Source organism: Mauremys mutica, chromosome 6 (genome assembly GCF_020497125.1).
Source record: "Mauremys mutica isolate MM-2020 ecotype Southern chromosome 6, ASM2049712v1, whole genome shotgun sequence".
In the NCBI taxonomy this organism is placed as follows: domain Eukaryota; kingdom Metazoa; phylum Chordata; order Testudines; family Geoemydidae; genus Mauremys; species Mauremys mutica.
The window spans coordinates 38,740,496-38,765,527 of NC_059077.1; the positions used below are offsets into that span (position 1 = coordinate 38,740,496).

Genomic DNA, 25,032 nt, shown 5'->3' on the forward strand with positions numbered 1-25,032 from the left:
GAAATCCTTGCTCATCTTAAACACAAAAAAACAGCTTACAAGAAGTGGAAGACTGGACAAATAACCAGGGAGGAGTATAAAAGTATTGCTCAGACATGCAGGAGTGAAATTAGGAAGGCCAAATCACACTTGGAGTTGCAGCTAGCCCGAGATGTTAGGAGTAACAAGAAGGGTTTCTTCAGGTATGTTAGCAACAAGAATAAAGTCAAGGAAAGTGTGGGCCCCTTGCTGAATGAGGGAGGGAACCTAGTGACAGAGGATGTGGAGAAAGCTAGTGTACTCAATGCTTTTTTTGCCTCTGTCTTCACAGACAAGGTTAGCTCCCAGACAGCTGCACTCTGCAGCACGGTATGGGGAGGAGGTGACCAGCTCTCTGTGGAGAAAGAAGTAATTCGGGACTATTTAGAAAAGCTGGACGAGCACAAGTCCATGGGGCTGGATGCGCTGCATCCGAGGGTGCTAAAGGAGTTGGCCGATGAGATTGCAGAGCCATTGGCCATTATCTTTGAAAAATCATGGCGATCGGGGGAGGTCCCGGATGACTGGAAAAAAGCTAATGTAGTGCCCATCTTTAAAAAAGGGAAGAAGGAAGATCCAGGGAACTACAGGCCAGTCAGTCTCACCTCAGTCCCTGGAAAAATCATGGAACTGGTCCTCAAGGAATCAATTCTGAACCACTTAAAGGAGGGGAAAGTGATCAGGAACAGTCAGCATGGATTCACCAAGGGCAAGTCATGCCTGACTAACCTAATTGCCTTCTATGATGAGATAACCGGCTCTGTGGATGAGGGGAAAGCAGTGGATGTGCTATTTCTGGACTTTAGCAAAGTTTTTGATACAGTCTCCCACAGTATTCTTGCCAGCAAGTTAATGAAGTATGGGCTGGATGAATGGACGGTAAGGTGGATAGAAAACTGGCTAGATGGTTGGGCTCAACGGGTAGTGATCAATGGTTCCATGTCTAGTTGGAAGCCGGTATCAAGTGGAGTGCCCCAAGGATCGGTGCTGGGGCTGGTTTTGTTCAATATCTTCATTAACGATCTGGAGAATGGTGTGGACTGCACCCTTAGCAAGTTTGCAGATGATACTAAACTGGGAGGAGTGGTTGATACGCTGGAGGGTAGGGATAGGATACAGAGGGACCTAGACAAATTAGAGGATTGGGCCAAAAGAAATATGATGAGGTTCAACAAGGACAAGTGCAGAGTCCTGCACTTAGGATGGAAGAATCCCATGCACTGCTACAGACTAGGGACTGAATGGCTGGGCAGCAGTTCTGCAGAAAAGGACCTAGGGGTTACGGTGGACGAAAAGCTGAATATGAGTCAACAGTGTGCTCTTGTTGCCAAGAAGGCTAATGGCATTTTGGGTTGTATAAGTAGGGGCATTTCCAGCAGATCGAGGGATGTGATCATTCCCCTTTATTCAGCACTGGTGAGGCCTCATTTGGAGTACTGTGTCCAGTTTTGGGCCCCACACTACAAGAAGGATGTGCATAAATTGGAGAGGGTCCAGCGGAGGGCAACAAAAATGATTAGGGGGCTGGAACACATGACTTATGAGGAGAGGGTGAGGGAACTGGGCTTGTTTAGTCTGCAGAAGAGAAGAATGAGGGGGAATTTGATAGCTGCTTTCAACTACTTGAAAGGGGGTTCCAAAGAGGATGGATCTAGACTGTTCTCAGTGGTAGAAGATGACAGAACAAGGAGTAATGGTCTCAAGTTGCAGAGGGGGAGGTTTAGGTTGGACATTAGGAAAAACTTTTTCACTAGTAGGGTGGTGAAGCACTGGAATGGGTTACCTAGGGAGGTGGTGGAATCTCCTTCCTTAGAGGTTTTTAAGGTCAGGCTTGACAAAGCCCTGGCTGGGATGATTTAGTTGGGTTTGGTCCTGCTTTGAGCAGGGGGTTGGACTAGATGACCTCCTGAGGTCCCTTCCAACCCTGAGATTCTATGATTCTATGATTCTTTGAAGTCTGGTCCTGAAGTTTTTTTGCTGCAGGATGGCTACCTTAAGATCTGCTATTGTGTGGCCAGGGAGGTTGAAGTGTTCTCCTACAGGTTTTTGTATATTGCCATTCCTAATATCTGATTTGTGTCCATTTATCCTATGACTCTCTACTCAGACCCTATGCCACCAGCACTCCCAGCTATCTCCGTGACACCACTGATTTCCTGAGAAAACTACAATGCATTGGTGACCTTCCAGAAAACACCATCCTAGCCACGATGGATGTAGAGGCTCTCTACACAAACATCCCATACACAGATGGAATACAAGCTGTCAGGAACAGTATCCCTGATGATGCCACAGCACAACTGGTTGCTGAGCTCTGTGCCTTTATCCTCACACACAACTATTTCAAATTTGATGACAATATATATCTCCAGATCAGTGGCACCGCTATGGGCACCCGCATGGCCCCACAATATGCCAACATTTTTATGGCTGACCTGGAACAACGCTTCCTCAGCTCTTGTCCACTCACGCCCTTTCTCTACCTATGCTACACTGATGACATCTTCATCATCTGGACCCATGGGAAGGAGACTCTGGAAAAATTCCACCACGATTTCAACAGCTTCCACCCCACCATCAACCTCAGCCTGGACCAATCTACACGGGAGGTCCACTTCCTAGACACCATGGTGCAAATAAGTGATGGTCACATTAACACCACCCTATACCCTTGGTTTTCACACCTCAACTGCTAGAAGAGGGCCTCATCCTCCCTGATTGAACTAACCTCGTTATCTCTAGCCACAGGACTCTTTGCTGCTTTTACTGTTAAATTTAACAACAGTATGGCAATCGTTATACTGGGGAAAGAGAAGAGTACATTTCAGATTACTAAGGGTTCATAGGACATATGGTTGCAGGTCACCTAATATTTAGATTGTTTAAAAATGGAAAAAATTGTGAACATGCATAACTGCCAAGGACTTTAGGCTTAGATGTTCTTAGGATAATGCAATGCAGGATACTATTGTGATGAGTGCATTAGATAGATTATACAATACCGTAGTATATGTAGTGGAATCAAACATTGCCGGAAGAGCCATTATTAAGTGCATTTTTTAAAATTAAAACTTAGTGGTTCTCGCACCATATTTTTTCGTGTATGTTCCCATAGTGCTGTGAGACTACTTCTAAGCAGTGCCTTCAGCTCTAATTAGCACTCGGTATTCAGCTATCCTCCTGAATAAGAATTACTTAAACCTTCTGCACAAGGCCCTATTGTTTGAAAAGACAGCGAAGCTAGAACAATAACAAATATATGTTGTCATTCATAGTCTCAGAATTTTTTTTAGGGAATTGACTAAGAATTGAATCTGAGGTCAAACAGTGAATTGTTCGGGAAGCATGTGGATTTAAGCCCTTCATAAATACTTTTAGAATGCATAGTAACTTAGAAGTTATGGCCAGTGTCTGAAAAGAAAAGATATTTGGTCTTTAAGATACTGGGGATGGGGAAGTGGGAGACGATTGTGTCAGCATAGCCTTACTCAGAGTCAATGCAAGATGCAGTAAATACGGTACAGTATATAACATGATTTCTGAGGAAATGTACCCTTCACATTGAAAGCAGAAACCATAACATATAAAAGGCAGAAGTGAGTGAGCAGAAATGCAGATACTGTTCTGTACCAGAGGGATAAGAAGGCACCTGGAATAATCAAGACTATTTCCCTGTATATGAGATGAAATTGGTCCTGAGAAGAGAACAAACCACAATAATTTAATTAATTATGCCAGCAGTTCCCAGACATTTTCTGATGGGCCCTGCCTTGCAATGGACTGGCAAATGGGAGGCATCTTCCTGTGTCCTTTTTCATCATAAATCAAGAATGGATGTTATTCTAAAAGTCATGCTCTAGTTCAAGAAGTAATTAATTCAAAGCATTCTTAGGGCCTGTGTTATAAAGAAGGTCACACTAGATGATCTTGTCTACTAATCTATAAATCAATGTTAATTTGAACTGAACTTGTTGGTATGAACTCAGTACAAACTGCTGGGATTTTGCTTAGAAGTTTTAAGCCTTTCTGCTGACAGCAAAAAAATGAAGTTAACCTTTCACCCATCCCACAGTTAGACAAGTATCAGTGATGGCTTAGCCTCTTGCCATAGAGTACCCATTTTACTGGGTTAAATTAGCATTGTTTGCTGTAGGTCTCAAAACACTTCAATCTTGATTGATGTTACGAAATTATTTGAACCTAATACCAGAAGTAACAGAGTAGAGTTGTTGCAAATCATTTATCAAGTTAGTTGCTTCAGTTCCCTTGAGAAAGCCCACAAGTCTAATTTTATTTCAACATAAGAGGCTCTGTAGAATTATCAATTTAGCTGCAGGAAATTACACACCTTTAAACAACGCTGGCAAATCTTTTTGTTGTTAAAACTTCATTTATAATATCCTTGCTCTAGAAATCTAGAGACATGCTATGAAATTTATCCAGCCCCATATTACTGCTGCTCAAGATGCCTTTAGGTTCAACATTTATTCAGTAAAGCAAGTATTTTATATCTGTTTTATAATCCAGTTTTCTATGTTATTTGTCTTTCTTTTGCTGAAAACCTAAATCCTTGAATTGAACAACAACTGTATAATTAAAAATGCTACTGGCAAAGGTGATTGTGAGCCCACCTTTTAAACTTGGCTGGACACATCTTTTCTTTGGATACTCAAATGAACAGCTAGGCTTGTAAAATAAATATTTTTATGCCTAAATGCTATTTTGAGCCTACAAACGTGGGATTTAGATGTCCAATTTAGCACCCAGGTTTGAAAAATGGACCCTGTATGTGGCAAAATTATTTTATCTGTGTTCTAAACAGTCAGTTAGAGATTACGCTCAGTTTGAAAATTAGTGAATGGATTTTTTTAGTCCTTGTCCTTCTTTCTACAATTATTATGACAAAGATGCTGCTCAAAAAGCACCTCTTCCAAAAGTCCTATAAGCCCCAGACCTCCCCACGCTGTAGTGTTGGCTAATCAGATGACTAACATTTTAAACACAGAGAATAACAATTGAAAAAGAGATTCATACAAAAGTCATGAAACTAAAAATTGTACACTCAACTTCACCATTCAACCACTCCAACCTAGCCTATCCCCAGGCTTGGTTTGAGTGCTGTGTTTTTAGATTGTATATTGTCAGGGCAGGGACCTTGTCTTCATACTTTTCTGTGAAGTACTTAACACTCTGGTGGATCAGATTCATTATTAGGTTTCATGTATTAATGCTGTAACAATAACATCTAAGCAATACAAAACAAGAAGTTATAACCAAAGACCCTACTAGATTACAGAAATTGTGTGCCTGACCCTGAATTTGTGCCTCTACATAGTAGAATTACACTAGGACTACATGAGTCTACCATCGCCACCAAAGTTATACTCCCCAGCGCACCGGGAGAAGGAACAAATGCTCAGACTTTGCAGGTTACAAATTAATTTTTCTGCTTTTGTCAAAAAAAAAATGTGCAGGGGGAAGTAAGGACCATACACACTAGAAGAGACTTCCCACAGTTCAGAGAAAGCTTGTGAGAGAATGAGTAAAACTTACAAAAAGTAATAAAGAATAAAACACCTCCTGGATCTTGATATTAGAGGGAAATACAGAATTTGTTATCACTTAAATTGTTTTAAATATTTAAACACTTCATGGATGACAGGAGGGGGAGAAATAAGTTAAATTGAATGTTTTGTAAAATATGTCTAATGTTTATATGGTTAAAGACTTATTTTGAATAAAATTCTCTAGAAATAGCAAGTTTTCCATATATTTTACAGACAGACAGTTGAAGGCTGTATTAAACAAGTCTATTTTAAGTACAGTCTTCCTCTTTTTTGTTGCAGCCCAGAAGATGGAGAGATTCATCCTGAAATCTGTAGACTATACATTCAGTTGCAATGTTGCTTAGAAATGTACACAACAGAGATGCTCAAGTCCATATGTCTGCTAGGATCCCTCCAGTTTCATCGGAAAGGTATTGAATTACACAAACACATCACAGACACTAACTTTCAAAACTGATCTTTTTTTTAGTTTTCCTTGGGTAGACATATAGTTGTCTGAATTGTCTGTACAGTAGAAGGATTCACATAAGCGGTGGTTCTACAATGATGTCACCATCCTTATAAAAGTGTGTCACATCAGGTGTGCCTATCTAATGTATTATTGTGATTTAAGAGCCTGAAACTAGAATAATATTAGACCCAATATGGGAAGTTTTAGCTTCCAGTACCAGTTATTCAGATTCCACTGAACAAGATATGCTGTACATTTGCTGGAATAAATAATGCAGAATGGTGGGTTCTGAAAATTTTTGATTCAAAAGTATCAAAACATTTCATTTCAGGCTACCTTGACATTAAATTGTGACAGCCTGAGATGCCACGATGCCTCGTGGGAGTTATAGTTCAGGTGCTTTATGCCCCCAGTTGCCTCCATAAGCTGGACTTCATCTCCCATCATAGTCATGAGACTCCCATGATGCACCACAGCTGTTCAACCAGAGGGTTTCATGGGAGATTTAGTTCAGCCAGAACCCAGCCAATAGAGGAGAATGGGCACATAAGGCACCCAAACAACAACTCCCATGAGGCACAGGCAGACACATTGTTGTTGAACTGACCCTAAACTAAACATTTTGATTCAGTTCAACATGCCAAAATGTTTAGATTATGGGTTGACCCAACTCAAAATGAAATACTTTGTTTTGATTTTCCTGATTTAAAAAAAAAACATTTTTGGGGCAAAATCAAAATTTTCTTATTTAAAATTTTGTTTTTATGGAAATTGCATTTTCTCTTAAAAAAAAGCTGGAAAATTCTTGACCAACTCTGCAATTCAACAAGATGATGGAAGCAAAGGACCTTGTGCTGCTAGCAGCTGGGTTAACAGGAACTCCCTCCTGCATATCTCATGAGGAATTTAGTACAGGAACCATGAGCGGTATTTGTCAGGTGATCCTTATGACAGCCTCAGTTCTCACTTTACTGTAAGGTCACCTGTTCTTCATACTCAGATAAAGCAGTACTACAATATGGCAATAGGAGAATCATGATATAATATTATATATCCTCCTTGCATTAGTACCACTATACCCTAATTATGCCCTGGCATACTCATGAGTGCTGATTTATTTTGAGGTGGAGAGGTTTACTTATATTGCTGAGCACTGTGCATTTCTCTGTGCAATGGGGCCTAACTGTGTATTTCCTACAAACTGATGAGTACTTACTCATGCAAACAGGCCTATTAACTTGAAAGGCATGAATGAATGTTCACAGTTGTGAACAGTAGTTGCACAGTCACAAAACTAAAGGAGAACTTTAAAACTCTAACTTTAAAACTCTATAGTTAACACTATCGTCACCTAACTCTTTCCATTACCAGTCCCTATTTTCAGGCACTTGTAACTTTGTCAAACATCTGTCATTCAAGCTAATTTTCCATGTTTGCTCTTTGATTTGTTTAAAAAAAAAGTTTCAATAAAAATCAGTTTTGTCATTTCCAAGAATGAAGTTTGACAAATTAGCTAATTTTTCCTATGTTAAATATTTTCCCAGACGTTTCTTTGAAGAGCTCTAGTCCCTCCATTGCTTTGGAGCACGGATGTGACTTTGGTAGGGGAACTGTGCTGGGATCAGATCAGAGCCTTTTGCTCTCACCAGGAAAATCCACGCAAATATGGCCAAGTTATAAGCCTCTGAAAATCATTATTTGCACATACTCAGCAGAGCTTTGTAAGAGGCTTTCTGCTTGAATCACCACACATTCCATCTGCACTGAACATACTCCAGCCCCACACAACTCCGACATGCCAACAACACTGAGCATGTTCCAAAGACTAATTCAAACTCCTTCACAATAAGTACAGACCTATAGCTCCAGACACAGCAGTACTCCTACCCACTTTGTCCTAAGGAGGGTGTGCTAGGCTGGAAGCCAGCAGAAGATCTTCCACTGTCTAGTGTTAATAAGGTTTACATCACAGCCCTTATTACTGAGCAAGGCCTTACATCTTCTACTACAGGAGACAGTCAAGAGTCATTGCCCAGTCTCACAAATGGGCTGGCAGTTTGTACAAGGTGATTTCTGGCGGAGAGGGCTGTGGCAACCTGTCTCCACTATGGCAGATCCACATATCATCCACGGAAGCTAAACCACCCCTCAGGCTGCATGTACCAGATCTAGATGCTTGGCTGTGCTGTCTTTAATTACTTAATGCCACTCCCCTCCAGACCCAGGAATAGAAGCCAGTAATCCTGATTCTCGCCTTTCTACTGCCGTCTAGTAAATGTCTGGAAGTTTAAGCTAGACAAATTCAGAATGAAAATTGGACATAGTTTTTTAACAGTGAGGGTGATTACCTATTAGGACAATTTACCACGGGTCAAGGTGGATTTTCCATCACTGACCAAAACTGGATTTTTTTCTAAAAACTATGCTTCAGGAATTATTTTGGGAAGTTCTGTCAGGTGATCACAGTGGTCACTTTTGGCCTTGGAATCTATGAAAACAGTTGTGTAAACCACTGGCAAAGCACGTGCATTCTGTCCCTATGGTTCTGTTGGGCCACAGAGTATAACAATGTATTGAGATACCCCAGTGACTCCTTTAGTACAAGTGTTAGATCTCTTCAAAACGTACAGATACATTTTGACTACTTTGATAGCTGGATCCACTGGTATCAGAAAGTTTTTACCTACGAGAGGCCCACCAAAGTAAATACGAACTTATCACCCTCATCGCAAAGACCACATCAAGGGATTTGTTGGTTTTGCCCAATGTGTGTTGTGCAACTGACAACGTTTAGTAATACATTGATTTTTCACTATCCCTGTTTATATTAAGTCACATGCTTTGTAGCTAAGACTGTTATAGTAAGTGCTCCTGGATGGGTTTATTAAGCTTTTTTAAACTACAGGCTGAGATTTTTCCAGGAATGAAGGTTCTTATACCCCTCAGAGATGTTCTTCTTCTAGTGAAAGTTCATCTTTCCTGTAAAAGTTAGATCTGATTTCCTGAATAATTTCATATTTGTTTAACCATCCACTGAATGTAATGTAACTATAAATAATAGCTTATATGTTCATGTAGCCTGGGAGATTTGCTCGATTGTCACAGGCGGCTGGTTGGTTTGGACCATATTTGTGCTAGCTATCCTGGAAAAAAAGCCACAACCTCTCCCCAAAATATACTAACATTCTTTTCAAGGCAAGATAGAAATTCCATCATTATTAGCATTTTAATGCTAGATATTTGCATCAAAAGGATTGTCCATATCTAATTACAGGAGGTAGCTAAAGTGGAAATCCTATTTATTCACTCACAATCAGAGTAAGAGATTTGTGATTGGTGAATAGCTTATTTTTAGATATATGGATATTCATAAAATATTGTACTCTACAAATAACTAAAGCCTCTTCTGTAGTTTGTACATACAGTAACTCCTCACTTAATGTCCTCCCGCTTAACATTGTTTCAAAGTTACATCACTGCTCCATTAGGGAACATACTCGTTTAAAGTTATGCAATGCTCCCTTATAATGTCGTTTGGCTGACTTTACAAGGGAGCATTGCACAAGTTCCTCTTCTCCGCCTCCTCCCCCTCCCTTCCTTCCTCCCTTCCAGTGCTTCCCCCCCCCCCACCAAACAGCTGTTTGGCGGCGCTTAGGACTTTCTGGGAGGGAGGGATGAAGGGAGGAAGGGAGCAAGCGGGGAAGCTGCCCCTCTCCCTGCAGCAGGCAAGGCCACCCGGAACGCAGAGACTTTAGGGGCTGCAGGGGCTTGAGCTAAGGGGGCCCCGGGGCCCTGGCCTGCAGTTCTAAAGCTCCTTTCGGAATGTGGCCCTGCAAGCACAGGCTGGAGGACTCAGGAGGAGCAGGAGCAGCTGCGCAGCCAGCGGCCGGAGAGAAGCGGCGCTTTCCCCTTCAAAGCTGGCCAGCGAGAAGTGGCACTTTGAAGGGGAAAGCACAGCTTAGCCTAGGGCCCTGCAGCACCTAAAGCCCCTGTGTTCCGGGTGGCCCTGCGTGCCGGGGGGGAGGGAGAGGCAGCTCCCAGAATCGTGGCCATGGGGGCAGTGCTGTGCACACCCCCTGCACCAAACAGGAGCTGCCTCAGGTAACTGCTCTGCACCTCCTGCCTGCCCCAGCACTGACCCTCCTCCCACACCCAACTCCCTCCCAGACCCTGCACCCCCAGCCGTGAGCCCCAGGAGTAAGCCAGGGGCACCTCCCCACCACAGTACAGTATATAGTGCCTTTTGTCTGCCCCCCCAAAATTTCCTTGGAACCTAACCCCCCGCATTTACATTAAATCTTATGGGAAAATTGGATTAGTTTAACATCGTTTCACTTAAAGTTGCATTTTTCAGGAACATAACTACAATGTTAAGTGAGGAGTTACTGTACTTTTGCATCACTGATATTTAGGAGTAAGCAATGGGGGAGCATCTCAAACTGAAAGATACCTATTCCCACCCCAAAAGAAGCAGCATGAACAGTCTGAGTTACAGGATTAATAAAGTCATAGTGTACAAGAGCTACTAAAACATGTTTTCCTTAAAGCTCCATGACAGATTGCACTGTACCTCCCAATAGCAGTCATTAATAGTTTATTCAGGGGACTTACCAGCCTAGGGAGATAGAGTAGTCAGCTGTTGAATGCAGCCATTTTTTGCACGGTAGTGGTTATCATTTTAAAGTCAGCATTTACCAAGTTACTACATAGTGGTATTTGAGTTAGTGCAGTTATGTCCTAATCTAAGCATAGGGAAAATCATATTTCAAGTGTCCTTGCCATAGTCCGTAACTTTTGTCATGTACTGACTTAACAGTGACCGCAATCATTTGTCTCCAAGCATCTAGAGCAAGTATTGGAAGAACCTTTAATAAATATTTTTTTCTTATAATTATGTCTGGGGGAGGTGGAGAGTGAGATGTTTGGTATTAACCAATAAAATATGTTGTTCTTATTTAGAGAATACTTACCTTGCATCCTAGATTCTAAGGCAATATAAAAGAGATAGATAAGTATCATCTCAGTTTTTCAGAGAGAGAAACAACACATTTAATAACTTGCACAAGATCACACATGAGGTCAATGGTTGAACTCAGAATAGAACCTGAGTTTCCCAGTTCCCACTCCCCAGTAGACAATACTACACAGAGGAGAGAGTTTTCTGTCATTGCAGCCTTATTCCCTCATATGCTTAAATGTTTAAATCCTGTCACACCTGCTGAAAGTTTCCAAATGTGATCTGGGCAGCCAGTAGGGATTCCATAATTTACCAGAAATCTTAAAAACACGAACTAAGATGACCCATCCTACAGAGTACTTTTTTTTTTAACATTGTGTAAGTGGATCAGACAATTTTCGTCACTATTTTTCAGAAATAGCTTCTTGTTTCCAGAGGGCTTAGCAAAACTTGTCAGTTGTTTGACATCTTAAAAATCTATTTATACCTGACCACTAGACCAGCAGCATAACTAGCATTATGAATGACAGCAGTAAGAGACTTCACTTTAACACTGTTGTGGGACAGAAGAGATACTCAAGATATGTGGATTCACTCTTCATAGAAAAGGCAAAGAAAATAGTTCATTTTTCTGTTATGTCTCTATTTTAGTCTCTTAGACACTGAGGTCTGCCTTGCTGGAGCCATTACTGTGGCTGCCGTATTTTAACTAAAAAATTTTCAGCACCTGTTGAATCCTAAAACGTGTATTGTTTCTCATCATACCAACTTTTCCATCTAACAGAATTAAACTTTTGTGCCCACTTCTTTAAATTCATTCCTTAAGGAAAAGTTTTATACACTTGGGCCTGCATTATAATACTTATATCTGGGGACAAATAGACCCTTTGATCATTACAGAGTGCTTTGTGTTGTTTCCTATATCTAGCTTTTTTAAGCTTTTCAACAGTATCTAAGTAGTAATGTTGAGAATACAAATCCAATTAATTTTTCTTATCTACTAGGCGTAATACCCATAGAAATAGTAAATGTTCCAGTATTTTTAACTAATATTTTTAACTAATATTGTTAAAATGTATGTATATGTCTGACCTTTTCCCCACTGCTAGCAGATATATAATTACTTGGCAGGTCTTGTGGCTCATTTTTGAATTGCAATAATATATTTTCCATTTTCTGTTCCTCTAACCTGTCAGGGAAGTTTTAAAAATCTCTCTTGAGACTTCAACAATTTCTGTTCTTATTTTGGAGCCAGCAGCTTCAAGTAGAATAACATGCAGACTGTTCACACCAACCTACGGCTAATAAATAATAATCTGGGTTCTTGTACATTGACCAGACATAGCCAAGCAAGCTACAGATTTGACAAGAGCATGAAAGCTGAGGCTGTCTGCTTCTTATGATGCTTTCCCCCAGGGGACCCCAGCCAGCTCTTTCATAGACGGCCTAGCAGGAGATAGATGCTTTTCTGGAGATTAATGGAACATCAATCCACAAGTTGAAGTGCCAGGATTCAAGTACTTTTTTTCCTTCTATCCCCAAACTTCCCCATTTCTCTCTATTGTTGAATAAACATTCCTACATTGACAGTACAGAATACAAGGCTTCCTGTCAAGTGATTTCCTGCATACTTACAATCTTCAAGACAACTTCACTGCTGCCATACAGCCTCTGTTAGAAAAGACAGACACCAGTATCCATTACTTCTTTGTATAGCTATAACACACACACAGTCACAACAAGGCCAACAGCCAAAAATATGTCCAGTTTTGCTGTGCAGCAAGTACGCTGAGGGAAGGGGTTCTTTGTCAGTTTATTTCTATAATACACACAAAAAGCTATGTCAAAAGACCATTATTAAGGTGCCAAAGTCAAGAACTCAGAAATTGGGAAATACCAGAGTTAAGGTGGTCTGTGCCATTTGTACTCTCTTAGCAGTGTCTAGTTATCTTCCCTTTTGTCTGCTCCAAATACCTTTCCAATGCAAATCCTTTTTCCTGGAGGGAAGGCAAAGCTGGAAACTATTAAGTATCAATTAGAAAAAAAAATGCATGACTTCGGAGGGTTCTCTGTAGTGTGGGGAAGCAGATTCCTTGAACTCCAGAGCCAGCCACTAATATCCATTTCCATCTAGAGTACAGCACCACAATTGACCCCCCTAGTAAAGGAACAGGTACTCGAAAAAATCTCTGGAATGTCAGCAGGCAAAGATTTGTCTACTGGAAGCTTTATAAGTAGCTGAAAAACAAGGAGAATGCAGGTCTCCCAGCCCCTGGACAAGATAGCTGCTGCTGAGGGCACTGAGTGTATGATGGCTGGGGTGAAGAAAGTTGCAGCAGACACAGTAGATATCCAGGTCATGACACCTCGATTAACTCCTCTCTGCAAGTGTTGACAGCACAGGCGAATGAAGCAGAAGGGAGAAAATGGAAGATTAGGTACAAGGGAGCTCAGTCCAGGTGCAGAGAAGCCTCACCAAGTTATCTTCTCTTAAATCTAAAGTGGCAGATATTGAGGGAAGGTCTTAATGCAATAATTTGAGAATTATAGGAGTATCTGAGTGAGCAGAGAAAGGCAACCCCCTAGAATTTGTTTCCTGGCTTCTTTCAGAAGTACTCAGTCTGCCATCTGATTTTAAATTTGATTTAGAGAGAGCACATAGATCCCTGGCTCCTATGGCAGCCTCAGATGCCAAACCTCGTGCACTGATTGTCATATTTATCAGATTTACTGTAAAAGAAGACATAATGCAGCTAGCTTGTGGAAAAAAGAACTATTTTGGGGGATGCCACAAAATGAGGAGATGATTATTCGAGACTTTGCAAAAAGACCTGGTTAAACAGAGATCAGATTTAGAAGAGCAAGGGAACTTGCCAAGCACTGGGTGCACAAATATTTTATAAAGTTTCCAGCTCAGTTTCATGTCACGGCTAGTAAGGAAATACATCTGTTCCAAAAGCCACGAGCAGCAGAAAGTTTTTTAAATAGCCTGCACTGAATTGAGTACCTGTTCTGTTTTATACCAAGTTTACTTCCCAGCTGTTATGTCTGCCCTACCTGCACTTATGAGCTTCTCCAGTTACCATGACTCATTCACTTATTTGGGTTCTCTCTCTCTCCTGCTTCAAGCTGATACTTTATTAACTTTTGGGACGTGTATATCAATTCTCATCAAATGACTAAATGTGAAGGAGGGGAGTTAAGGAAACACTTCATCCCAAATTGATCTCATGGGAGTGAGCTGACTGAGGAAAGGGTAGATTTAAATTGTGTATTAACAATATTAAGTATCTTTGCTTCTGCATTTGTGCTGGGGAATCAATGAAACATTTGACATAGGGCTGGCTCCAGGGTTTTTGCCGCCCCAAGCTGCAGAATTTTTTTTTTTAAAAAGCCACAATCAGCGGCACATTGGCGGCACTTCGGTGGCAGCTCTACCGCTGCAGTCTTCATTCTGAGGGACCCGCCGCCAAATTGCTGCCGAAGACCTGGACGTGCCACCCTTTCCCATTGGCCGCCCCAAGCACCTGCTTGCTGCGCTGGTGCCTGGAGCCGGCCCTGATTTGACAACATCCCTAAATGAACATCAACATGAATGAACTATTGGTTTGTGATCATTCAAGGCCTATGTGTTAGCTGAGCACTGATGTACACCAAAGAGATCACGAGGGGGCAGTGCAGCTTCTTGTTGCTCTGTACAAATTTGAGGGCTCCAATGCCACTTTTTAAAATTGGTGCCAGTGAGAGACCCTGCTGTATCCTTACTGCTGGGGATCCTCAAAGCCCAGCAGCTTGGGCTGGAAATCTGAGAGACAACTCTCCTCCCTGCAAGACGTCATGGAAAGCTGCACAGGGCTGAGCAATGTAGTTGTACCCCCTATGGAATAAGGGAGCAGAGGAGAAGATCAGTGCAGGTTGCTGAGCTATATGGACAGTGATTTCTGCCCTCCCTATCACCTGCTACTTCCTCCCTCTCACCCTGCTTGCCCCTTTTCCCCAGTCCACTAACTTTCTCTCCCCGATGTCCTCCCTCCACCCCCCTACTTCCCCACTCTCTTTCCCCTTGTTGGTGCGTCCCCCACCTTCTATAAGCTCAACTCCATGTACATGAACGGGAAGTATAAAATTAATATAGACGAGTCACTTGTTCAGTTGGAGTATTTGTTGTATTCTTTGGTGCAGTTATTTACAGTTTGTGGGAGTAGTTAGATTTCTCCCCTGTTAGCAGTATGTTTACTTAATGTGGGGAAGGGAAACTGAATGTCTGGTTGTAAACTAAAAAGGGGAGGGGCTACGTGGCCATGAGAAAGTGATCCTCAAAATATACAGTGTCTCATTCAGTGCAGCAAGCTCTATTACCCATACTCTGGTGTTTGGTTCAGCAAACTGAAAAGATTACAGATTAGGGGGTAATAATATTCTTGACATATCAGGTTAAGAAATATTACATTTGTGCAGTGTTCGCTCCCTTTCTATTGCCTTATAATATAGGTACTAATTTGTGGGATGGGAATAATAGGATGCCTGTTAAAAATAATAATTTAAATAGTGGATACTGGTGGAGCCTCTTGCCTCGATGGTGCGTCTTCCCAGCCCGCCTCTCCTGAATTGGTTTTGTTTTGTTTATAGTGTTAGATGTTGGATAATTGTTGCAAATACATTGTGCTCTGCTATGCTTGGTAATAAGTAATAGTGGTAATATGTATGTTTTGTGTTTTTATGTTTTTGCTTTAACTTGTCTTTTTGTGCTCTTCCCTCCCCCTCTCCGGAGCCCACTCCTCCCTATTCCCTGGAAGTCTGGCAAGTGGCAAGCATCTGGCAAGGTAATCCAAAATATCGAGAATAAGCATCTGAGACATTTCATCCATAGACTTCCCCCCTCATGGGTTTCTGTAGGATGGGATGTAATAGAGCAAATAATACAAACATTCCATCACCTCCATTTGTAAGAGTACTCATACAAAAATAATTCTTAACACCACCAAATGGCCCTGAATCTTAATTCTATTTCCTAGAATGTGAAGGGTCTCAAGACTCCAATGAAAAAGAACAAAAGTGTACTCATTTTTAATGAAAGCAAAGGAAGACACTACTTTTGAAGGAGACACACTTGACCACAAATGAGGCTGCTAAATTAGAGCATGACTGGGTAGGAAAAGCAGCATCTTGTGGTTTCTCATCCAGATCCAGAGGCAGAGCCAACCTCTTCCATAAAGCACTAGCAATAACAGTTTCTGAGTGAATTTCAGACATTCAGGGCAAATTTTTAATCCTTAAAGTCACCTAGTCACTGCTTATATTAACGGGGCTAAGCTTGATGATCCTGAAACCTTTCATAGGTTTTTTACTAAGTTATATGGAGAACCTCATATTCCTACTGTGATTGCTGGGGATTTTATTTATCCTTTTATGGACAAATCTTGGCCTCGGGGGCATAAGCCAGCAGAACTAGAATGGCTCTGGAGTTGCACTTTAAAGATCTGGGACCATGTGATGTCTGGAGACTTATACTTCCAATGAGTAGGAACTATTCATACTTTTCTCCAGTACATGGGTCCTATCCTCCTATAGATTGTTTTGCTCTCCAGTGACGTGGTTTATTCTGTAACTGACTCCTCCATTAATACAATTGCTGACCTGTTCATGCCCCTGTAATTCTTCAAATAGCAACAAACCTGGGTGAGAAACAGCCAGGTAAATGGAGATTTAATTCTTCACATTCATTAGATCCTCATTTCAAAATATTTACTGAAAAGGAGAAGTTGGCCTATTCCTGGAGACAAACCAACCTTCAGCATCTTCTAGCAGGTTAATGTGGGAGATACTCAAGGCCTATTTAAGAGGTAGAATTATAAGTTTTGTATCAACCAAGAAGAGAGACAGAAAATATTAGAAAAAAGTAAAAGAGCTTGATTTCTCTTAAGCCATAGCCTCATTTCCAGATTTGCTTAAATCCCCAATTAATTGTAGAGCTGAACTCAGTAAGATGTTCTCAGTGCAGACTCAATTTGCCCTATTTCTAATCAGGCAGGACTTCTGTGAATTGGGTGGAAAACTTGACAAGCTGCTGGTGTACCACCCAAGATAAAAGAACTCTGCATGTAGAATCATGGTCTTCCATGATAACCATGGTAAATTATGTACATCACCTAGAGAACTCTTTATTAATATAATTAATTTCTATGAAGATCTGTACAAGTTGGACACAAAGTCCCCCACAGGTGCTTTGGCTTAATTATTTTAAACTACTACATTACTGCAGCTCAGTGTAGAAACCTTGACACACCACTAACAGAGGATGAGTTAATTAAGGCCATTAAGAATAAGAAAGCAAGGAAAGCCCCCAGGCCAGATGGCTTCTCTGCCAAATTCTATAGACACTTCCTTGACCTCCTGTCTGACAAGATGCTTAAAATGTTTAATGAGTCACTCCCAGAGTGCACCCCTGAGGGAAGCCCTAATATCAGTTATTACTGAGCCAGGAAGAGACACTACACTATGTTCCAATTATAAGCCAATTTCACTTATTAATAGTGATGTCAACATATTGGTAAAAGTTCTGGCAATGGGATTGGAGAAGGTTTGGGATTCTATCGTACACCAAATCAAGTGGGATTTGTCAGAAGCTATCATGGCTCTGATAACCTTTGACAACTTATTGATGTAATAGTAGTGAAATATGATGACCCCGAACCCTAAGCCGTATAAGCCTTAGATGCAGAAAAGGCTTTTGATAGAGTGGATGGAGGTATGTTTTATACCTTACAAAAATTTGTATTTGGAAACATCTTTATTTCCTGGATTCAATGGTTATATTCTCACCCAACCTCTGTCATCACAACTAACAACGTGACCTCAGATATCATCAGCCTCTTCCAGGTTACTCAGCAAGGGTGCCCACTGTTGCCATTACTTTTTGATTTGGCTCTTGAGCCCCAGCAGTAGGTATATTGGCTCATCCAGTTATCTGAGGCATTCAGGTTGGTTCCCTGGAGTATAAATTGATGTTATAAACAGACAAGGCCCTTTTGTATATATCCAAGCCAGAAACCACTATTCCAGCCTTCCTCTTACTAATTCAAAACAATATTTGGTGGTGGCTATCGTAGCTAAGAGGTGCCAAATTCATCCTCAGTGTCATGCAAAAGGACCTCTCTGGGGTAGCCCAGACTGGCAAACTGGGGGCAGGGGGGAAAACTGTAATTTATAAGAATTGACTGAGCAAGGGCAACATATGGATTTCCTAATTAGTCAAGGATGAGGGCTTTGTCTTATTTCTAACACTGAAGCAACATGGTGACCTGATCTCAGCAGAGTGGCAGTACTTACAACTAAGACACTTACTAACATATCAATTTGGTCCAGATGCTGTAGGACTGCCAGAGTACGTCTACACACACACGGGGGTAGACGTTGTGGCTTGGCCTAGAGTTTGGGCTCTGAAGACTAAGGAGGTGATTGAAGTTGCAGCTTGGGCTTTGAAGCCCAAAGTGCTATCTACACAGCTAGGTTTAGCATGGTGATCTGAGCCCTGTGACCCTGAGTTTGTCCACCTGGCTGGGAGGCTCACTGCCACTGCAAACATACCCCTAGAACTACTGGTAACCTTGGAAACATTTCATAAACTCCCCAATTATGTATGCTCTACTAATGAAGAGGAACTCTAGTGGTTTGGAGTTCTTTGTGAAAGGGTGGAAAGGGGACTTCACACAGCCTTTAAAGGAACCCCAATGGCAGCACACGTTACAGAATGTTAAAAATGCTTCTGTGGATCTGAGGCTATGCCTGATACAGCAAAAGATTCTATTTAATATATATTGGACACCACACAGGTTGTACAAGAGAGGGGTCCTGTCCTCTGATGTTTGTTGCCGCTGTAATAAAAAAAACTCCCCGATACACGTTATGGGACTATCCAACAGGCAGCTGTTGAAAGAGATGGACATAAATGAAAACAATGCTTGGCTTCAGCAACTAAACCTCAGCTGAAAATTATATCTTAGGTTATGTATCTACTATGCTGGTTCTTGAGGGCCTCGGTGATTACCAAGAACATGATTTTACAAAAAATGGAAGAGTAGGCTTATACCCAGACTAGAGCAGGGGTGTTCAGATCTGTCTGAGTTGGCAGCAAAAGAAAACATAGCTCATCAACATAGAGAAAAATTATATGAATTCAAAGAAATTTGAACCCTGTTTCTTGATACATTTGGATAAGGAATGCTGAGATAGCTCAAATAATGCCAGACTTCCATTCTACCTGTTCGTTCTGCTTTTTCCCCTCCCGCTTCTCTCCCCCGGGCTCCTCCTGCTTCCCTCCCCTTGGCTCCTCCTTCCCCCTTTTTTTTTGGGGGGGGGCTACTTGTCTATGTCTTTTTTTATTATTGTTGTTGCTCCCACCCCAACATGTTATGTCTGTGTAATAGTGTCTGGTTTTGTATTGTCAAGTCTTGCAGCTTTGTCAAGTCATAAAGATGCATGATTTTATTGGCGATCCTGTGAAATGTGTGGGGTTGGGTAACATATACAAGCTCTAAGACCTTTTCATATTTTATATTCTTGGTTTATTAAAATCAATTTTTTAAAAGAGTGCATGAATTTAGCCACATAACTCACTAAGTTGAACAGGTTAATGCCTTTGAAGGCAGCACCATCTAGCAAATAAAGCACTGGACTGGGTCAGGAGTCCTGGGTCCTATTCCTACCTCTCTCATGGACTTGCTGTGTAACTTTGGTCAAGTCACTTCATTTCTGTTTGATTAACCACATCTTTGTCTATTTAGACTGCAAGCTCTTTGGGGCAAACATGTAGCACTATACCACAATGTGGGTCCTGCTCTTGGCTGGAATCTCTAGCTACTGCTCTGATATAAATAATAACCCTAAAGCAGTGAGCTGAAATTTCTTTGTGAGCTGATTTAGTAAGAAACACAGGAACAAGCATTGTATGCCCCTTATAAAGATCACTCTCTAAAGACCTCAGGGAATACTGTCAAACCCAGGCCTCAGGCACGAGAACATGTTTTAATGATAGTTTAGTGGGAAGCTAAGTAATGTGGAGATACTCAGGGCTAGCTTAGGAACTGCTCTGCAGCATTTACAAAATTCACATCAGCTTCCTGTAAATAAAAAAGGCCTCATTTTACTAATCTCTCTGCATGTTTTATTGACCCTGCAAATGATGCTTTGTAATAATTTCTGCCAAGTGTGAGCAGATCTCGAGTTAGTCAGTTAGCCACTAGAAGGTGCTGTAGAAATAGTTTGCTTCTGAGACACTCCAGTCAGATCATTTGGAGTGAATATTGACTGAATCCAGATCCACCAGTAATTAAACCAATCATTATCATTAAATTATAACACTTTGTCAAATGTCAGTGAATTCTGTCACAAATATTAGTTGTTTGCAATGTTGTTGCTCCCAGGATATTAGAGAGACAAGGTGCATGAGGTAATATCTTTTACTGGACCAACTTCTGTTGATGAGAGAGACCAGCTTTCGAGCTACACTGAACTAGTCTTCAGGTCTGGGAAAGGTACTCTGAGGCCAGTTCTACACTAGGAAATTGAATCAGTATAACTACGTCGCTCAGTGGTGTAAAAAATCCACACCCCTGAGCAACGCAGTTAAACCAACCTAGATTGATGGGAGAATTCTCCCATTGGTGTAGGTACTCCACCTCCTTGAGAGGCGGTAGCTACACTGACAGAGAAGCCCTCTCATCTGCATAGAAAGCCTCTTCACTGAAGCACTACAATGGCACAGCTGCTGGCTGTACTGTCTTAAGTGTAGACCTGCCCAGAGTGTTACAGCTAAATACAAGATGGAACAGATTGCTTAGCATAAGGAGTTGAAATATGTTTCAAGAGATCATTTGTGGTGAAATGGGGAGTTAACACACCTGTAGTTCTAGGACAAAGGGGGGTTAGTGGATTTATAGAATCTGTTTCATCTTGTATTTAGCTGTAACACTGAAGAAGAGCTCTGTGTAAGCTTAAAAGCTTGTCTCTTTCACCTACACAAGTTGGTCCAATAAAAGATCTCAACCACATTGTCTCACAAATATTTGTTAGCATCCCAGAGTACGAACTGATACACTGAAGTCCTGGAGGTTGTATCAACAGCAAATAATTTTTAAATTGGTTTGGGATTGTAATAGTGATTGATAAAATAAAATAAAATAGCTCTGCTGACTCACATTTTCATAGTAATAAGTCCAATGACAAGTAAGGATGCTAGGTGATTTTATTACATTTAAATACTAGTTGCACAGTGATGGGGTTACTTGGAAATCATGTTAATGAACGAAATAATTTTTATAGTCTCTGCAATCTCAATTAGATCATTTTTAGTCACCGAGAACGAGAGTCATTATTTTACACTGGAGTTTCAGATTGGTGTGACATTTTATAAAGTCAGCTACATTTATAACGAGAAATATTTTCCCTTTTTGTGGCAATTCATAGAAAGCAAACTCTCATTCTTTCATCATTTTGTCCATAGATGTTCACATTTTGCCACCGGAACATTATAAAATACAAGGGAGGAACGTATTATTAGTGTAACCTTGTTCAGAATCAAGTTGATCTAAATAAGTGAGGATCCTCTTGCACCAAGCAACTGTGAAATAAGGGTTATAACTATTGAATTAACAGATTCTGAACTGTGGAATTTTATAGATGGATCACCAAAGTTTAAATGCCCAAATACATAATCTACACAGAAACCAATAATTCCATGGTACCATCTGCAGATCTTAATAGCCAGTTTGATAACATTGTTACTTATATTAGTAAACTATTAGCTCCTGGACACATGGGATTAATGATAGGAATGTGTTTTACATCACAGAATGTTGTCATGCTTGTATACTGTGTATCACTGGAGCAAGCTAGCTCTTCTTATACAAGTGTTGGGTAAAGATGCATGCAGGAGATCAAAGAGAAGATGGGGCAGGAGTTTTGGAGGGCAAAACAGAGGGAATTAGATTCACAGAGTTACCTCTCTAAGATTGCAGTGTGCCCCAGGGGAATAGTACAGGCGAAGCAAGGGTAGAATCAGCACTCCATGTGTGTACTACAGACTTCTGTCAGCTATATTGGTAAGGGGTCTGAAGAGGTGTAGACATGGTCTTATGATACTAGTCTGCTAGGCACTTCAAGAAATACCATAGAATAGATATTTGGATTAAAAAGGAAAGAATTGAGCCTAGTGCAAGAATTGTGTGCATGCATCATTGAGCAAATACACCACAAAGCTTCTGTGATGTAAATTCAGAGTTATCTAGTTACTGTATTGTATGTGCATCATAATAATAAAAATTCTAAATTACAGGTAAGTGTGTACCATGCACAGTACAAGAGTCTTACACATTGAACAATCCTGGCATAATTGTTTTTCCATCATGCATTTTGTATTAATAACAAATATCTTAAAATAGTACATAAAAGCCTTTGATAATTTATAATTTAGATTAAAAAAACCTCACTGAAATCATGGTGTCTTTTTCTGTGTAAACTTTATTTCATTTCAAGTTTTAGGAGCACTGGAAGGATGGATTACTTAACTGATGTGCTATGATCTCATTACCATAACCCTATTTCCGTGGTTTTCAACCTGTGGTCCACGGACCCCAAGGGATCCGCAGACTATGTCTAAGATTTCTAAATGGGTCCACACCTCTATTTGAAAATTTTTAGGGGTCCACAAATGAAAAAAGGTTGAAAACCACTGCTCTGTTTGAAAATTGGTATGAGAAAGAAGGACAAACTGTGAGAGAAAAGAGAAGTACAGTACATGTGAGGAGAAATAAGCACTTTAATACTGAACTCTCCTCGGGAAAGACAAGTTTGGAAGGGGAGCATATGATCCCCACTCTACCCTATGGAAATTCCCTAGAAAATATAACAGTTTTTACTGTTTTTTCCTCATTATTGTTTCCATTGAGACACCCACTCATTCTTCAGAGATCCAGGGGCAGTCACAGCCAAGGGAGTCCCTGGCATTCCATCATAGGGTCATGGTACCAGGGAACAGGAGCTGGGAAGGAGTGGTAGGCCAATACAGAGCCTCCACCATATTCCAAGGTTATGCAGGATTTGGGGGTAGACCCCAGGGTCTAACTCACAAGTTTAAGCCTATGACCAAGACGTTCTTCAGAGCCTTTATTATTAACAGACTCTCAGTTATTTTTCAAGTGATTCAGCAGGCACCCTGAATTTCAAGGAGGTCTTCATGAATCGGTTACGATCCAACAATATTACTAGTGAACAGTTCCTTGGTACCATTCATACTGCCAAAACTCTACAAGACTGCCTTTTTTTTTTTTTTTGGTCAGCACAAAAAGTATTACAGGCACTGCACATCTGTCCTTTGGAAGAGGAAATAATAATCCCTGTTTTAAAACCAAGTAACGGTAAAATTAATCAGCACCAAATTATATCACTACTTTATATTTCTATAGCACAAGTGACAAGTTGGATCGCTTTCAAGAGCAATCCTATTTCATAGGAAGGTGATAAGTGTGTGACATGAAAGTTGTGTATTGTGTAATGGGCTGGTATAACTCATTGCTCTTTCCAGTACAGCTAGTAAAATAGCCAAGAGGACCAGACAGATAAGCAATTAAGGTTTCACACTGAGGTCTCTGATAAGACAATGACAAATGATCTGCAAAAATGGGTAAACAGCGAGATGGCAAAGTTTGCAGATGATATAAAATTACTCAAGACAGTTAAGTCCAAAGCAGACTGAAGAGTTACAACAGAATCTCACAAAACTGGGTGACTGGATAACAAAATGGCAGAGGAAATTCAAGACTGATCAATGCAGAGTAATGCATATTGGGTAACTATACATACAAAGTAATGGGGTCTAAATTAGCTGTTACCACTCAAGAAAGATCTTGGAGGCATTGTGGACAGTTCTCTGAAAACATCCGCTCAATGTGCAGCAGCAGTCAAAAAAAAAAAAGGCTAATAATGTTAGGAACCAATAGGAAAAGGATAGATAAGTAAATATCATAATGCCACTATATAAATCCATGGTATGCCCACACCTTGAATACTGTGTGCAGTTCTGGCCATCCTATCTCAAAAAAATATATATTAGAAATGGAAAAGGTACAGAGAAGGACAACAAAAATGATTTAGGGTATGGAAGTTTCCATATGAGGAGAGATTAAAAAGACTGGGACTTTTTAGCTTGGAAAGAGACAACTAAGGGGGTATATGAGAGAGGCAGGGTCAGCTCCAGGCACCAGCTGACCAAGCACGTGCTTGGGGTGGCACCTCGGGGCGGGGCGGCACTCGGGGTTTGTTTGTTTTTTTGGTTCGGCGGGGTGGCGCTGGAAGGTTTTTTTTGTTCGTTTTTGTGTTGGTCGGGCGGTGCTCGGAGGGGGAGTGCTTCGGCAGGGCAGCGCTCGGAGGGGTGGGGGGCTTCAGGCGGCATGGCGCTCGGGGGTTTTGGCAGCGCGGCATGGCGCTAAGGGGGGCGGGGGGGTTGGCAATGTGGCGCTGGAGGGGCGGGGGCTTCGGCGGCATGCCGTGGTGCTCGGGAGGGCGGGGGGTTCCGTGGCGCAGTGCTGGGGGGGTTCCGCGGCGCAGTGCTGGGGGGGTTCCGCGGCATGGCACTCGCAGGGGGGGGTGTTACGGTGGGGCGGTGCTCTTTTTTTTTGCTTGGGGCGGCAAAAAAGTTAGAGCCGGCCCTGGAGAGAGGTCTATAAAATCATGACTGGTGTGGAAAAAGTGAATAAGGAAGTCTTATTTACCCCTTCATATAACACAAGAACCAGGGGTCACCCAATGAAATTAATAGGCAGCAGGTTTAAAAACAAACCAAAGGAAGTACTTTACACAGCCAACCTGTGGGGCTTTTTGCCAGGGATGTTGTGAAAGATTAAACTATAACAGAGTTTAAAAAATGAATTAAATAAATTAATGGAGGATAGGTCCATCAACGGCTATTAGCCAAGGTGGTCAGGGATGCAACCCCATGCTCTGGGTGTCCTAAAGTCTCTGACTGCCAGAAGCTGGGAGTGGAC

The 25,032-nt window shown here is 41.3% G+C and overlaps 1 protein-coding gene across 3 annotated transcripts in view; it reads left to right on the forward strand.

Annotated features, from left to right (window-relative positions):
• Positions 1 to 25,032, forward strand: part of LOC123373233 (regulator of G protein signaling 7 binding protein) — an 81,858-nt gene that overhangs the window by 45,025 nt on the left and 11,801 nt on the right. For all 3 annotated transcript variants that reach the window (XM_045022102.1, XM_045022101.1, XM_045022100.1), the window contains exon 3: positions 5,865 to 5,995. In XM_045022102.1, the coding sequence (XP_044878037.1) occupies positions 5,865 to 5,995 (131 nt within the window). The remainder of the gene's footprint in view (positions 1 to 5,864; positions 5,996 to 25,032) is intronic.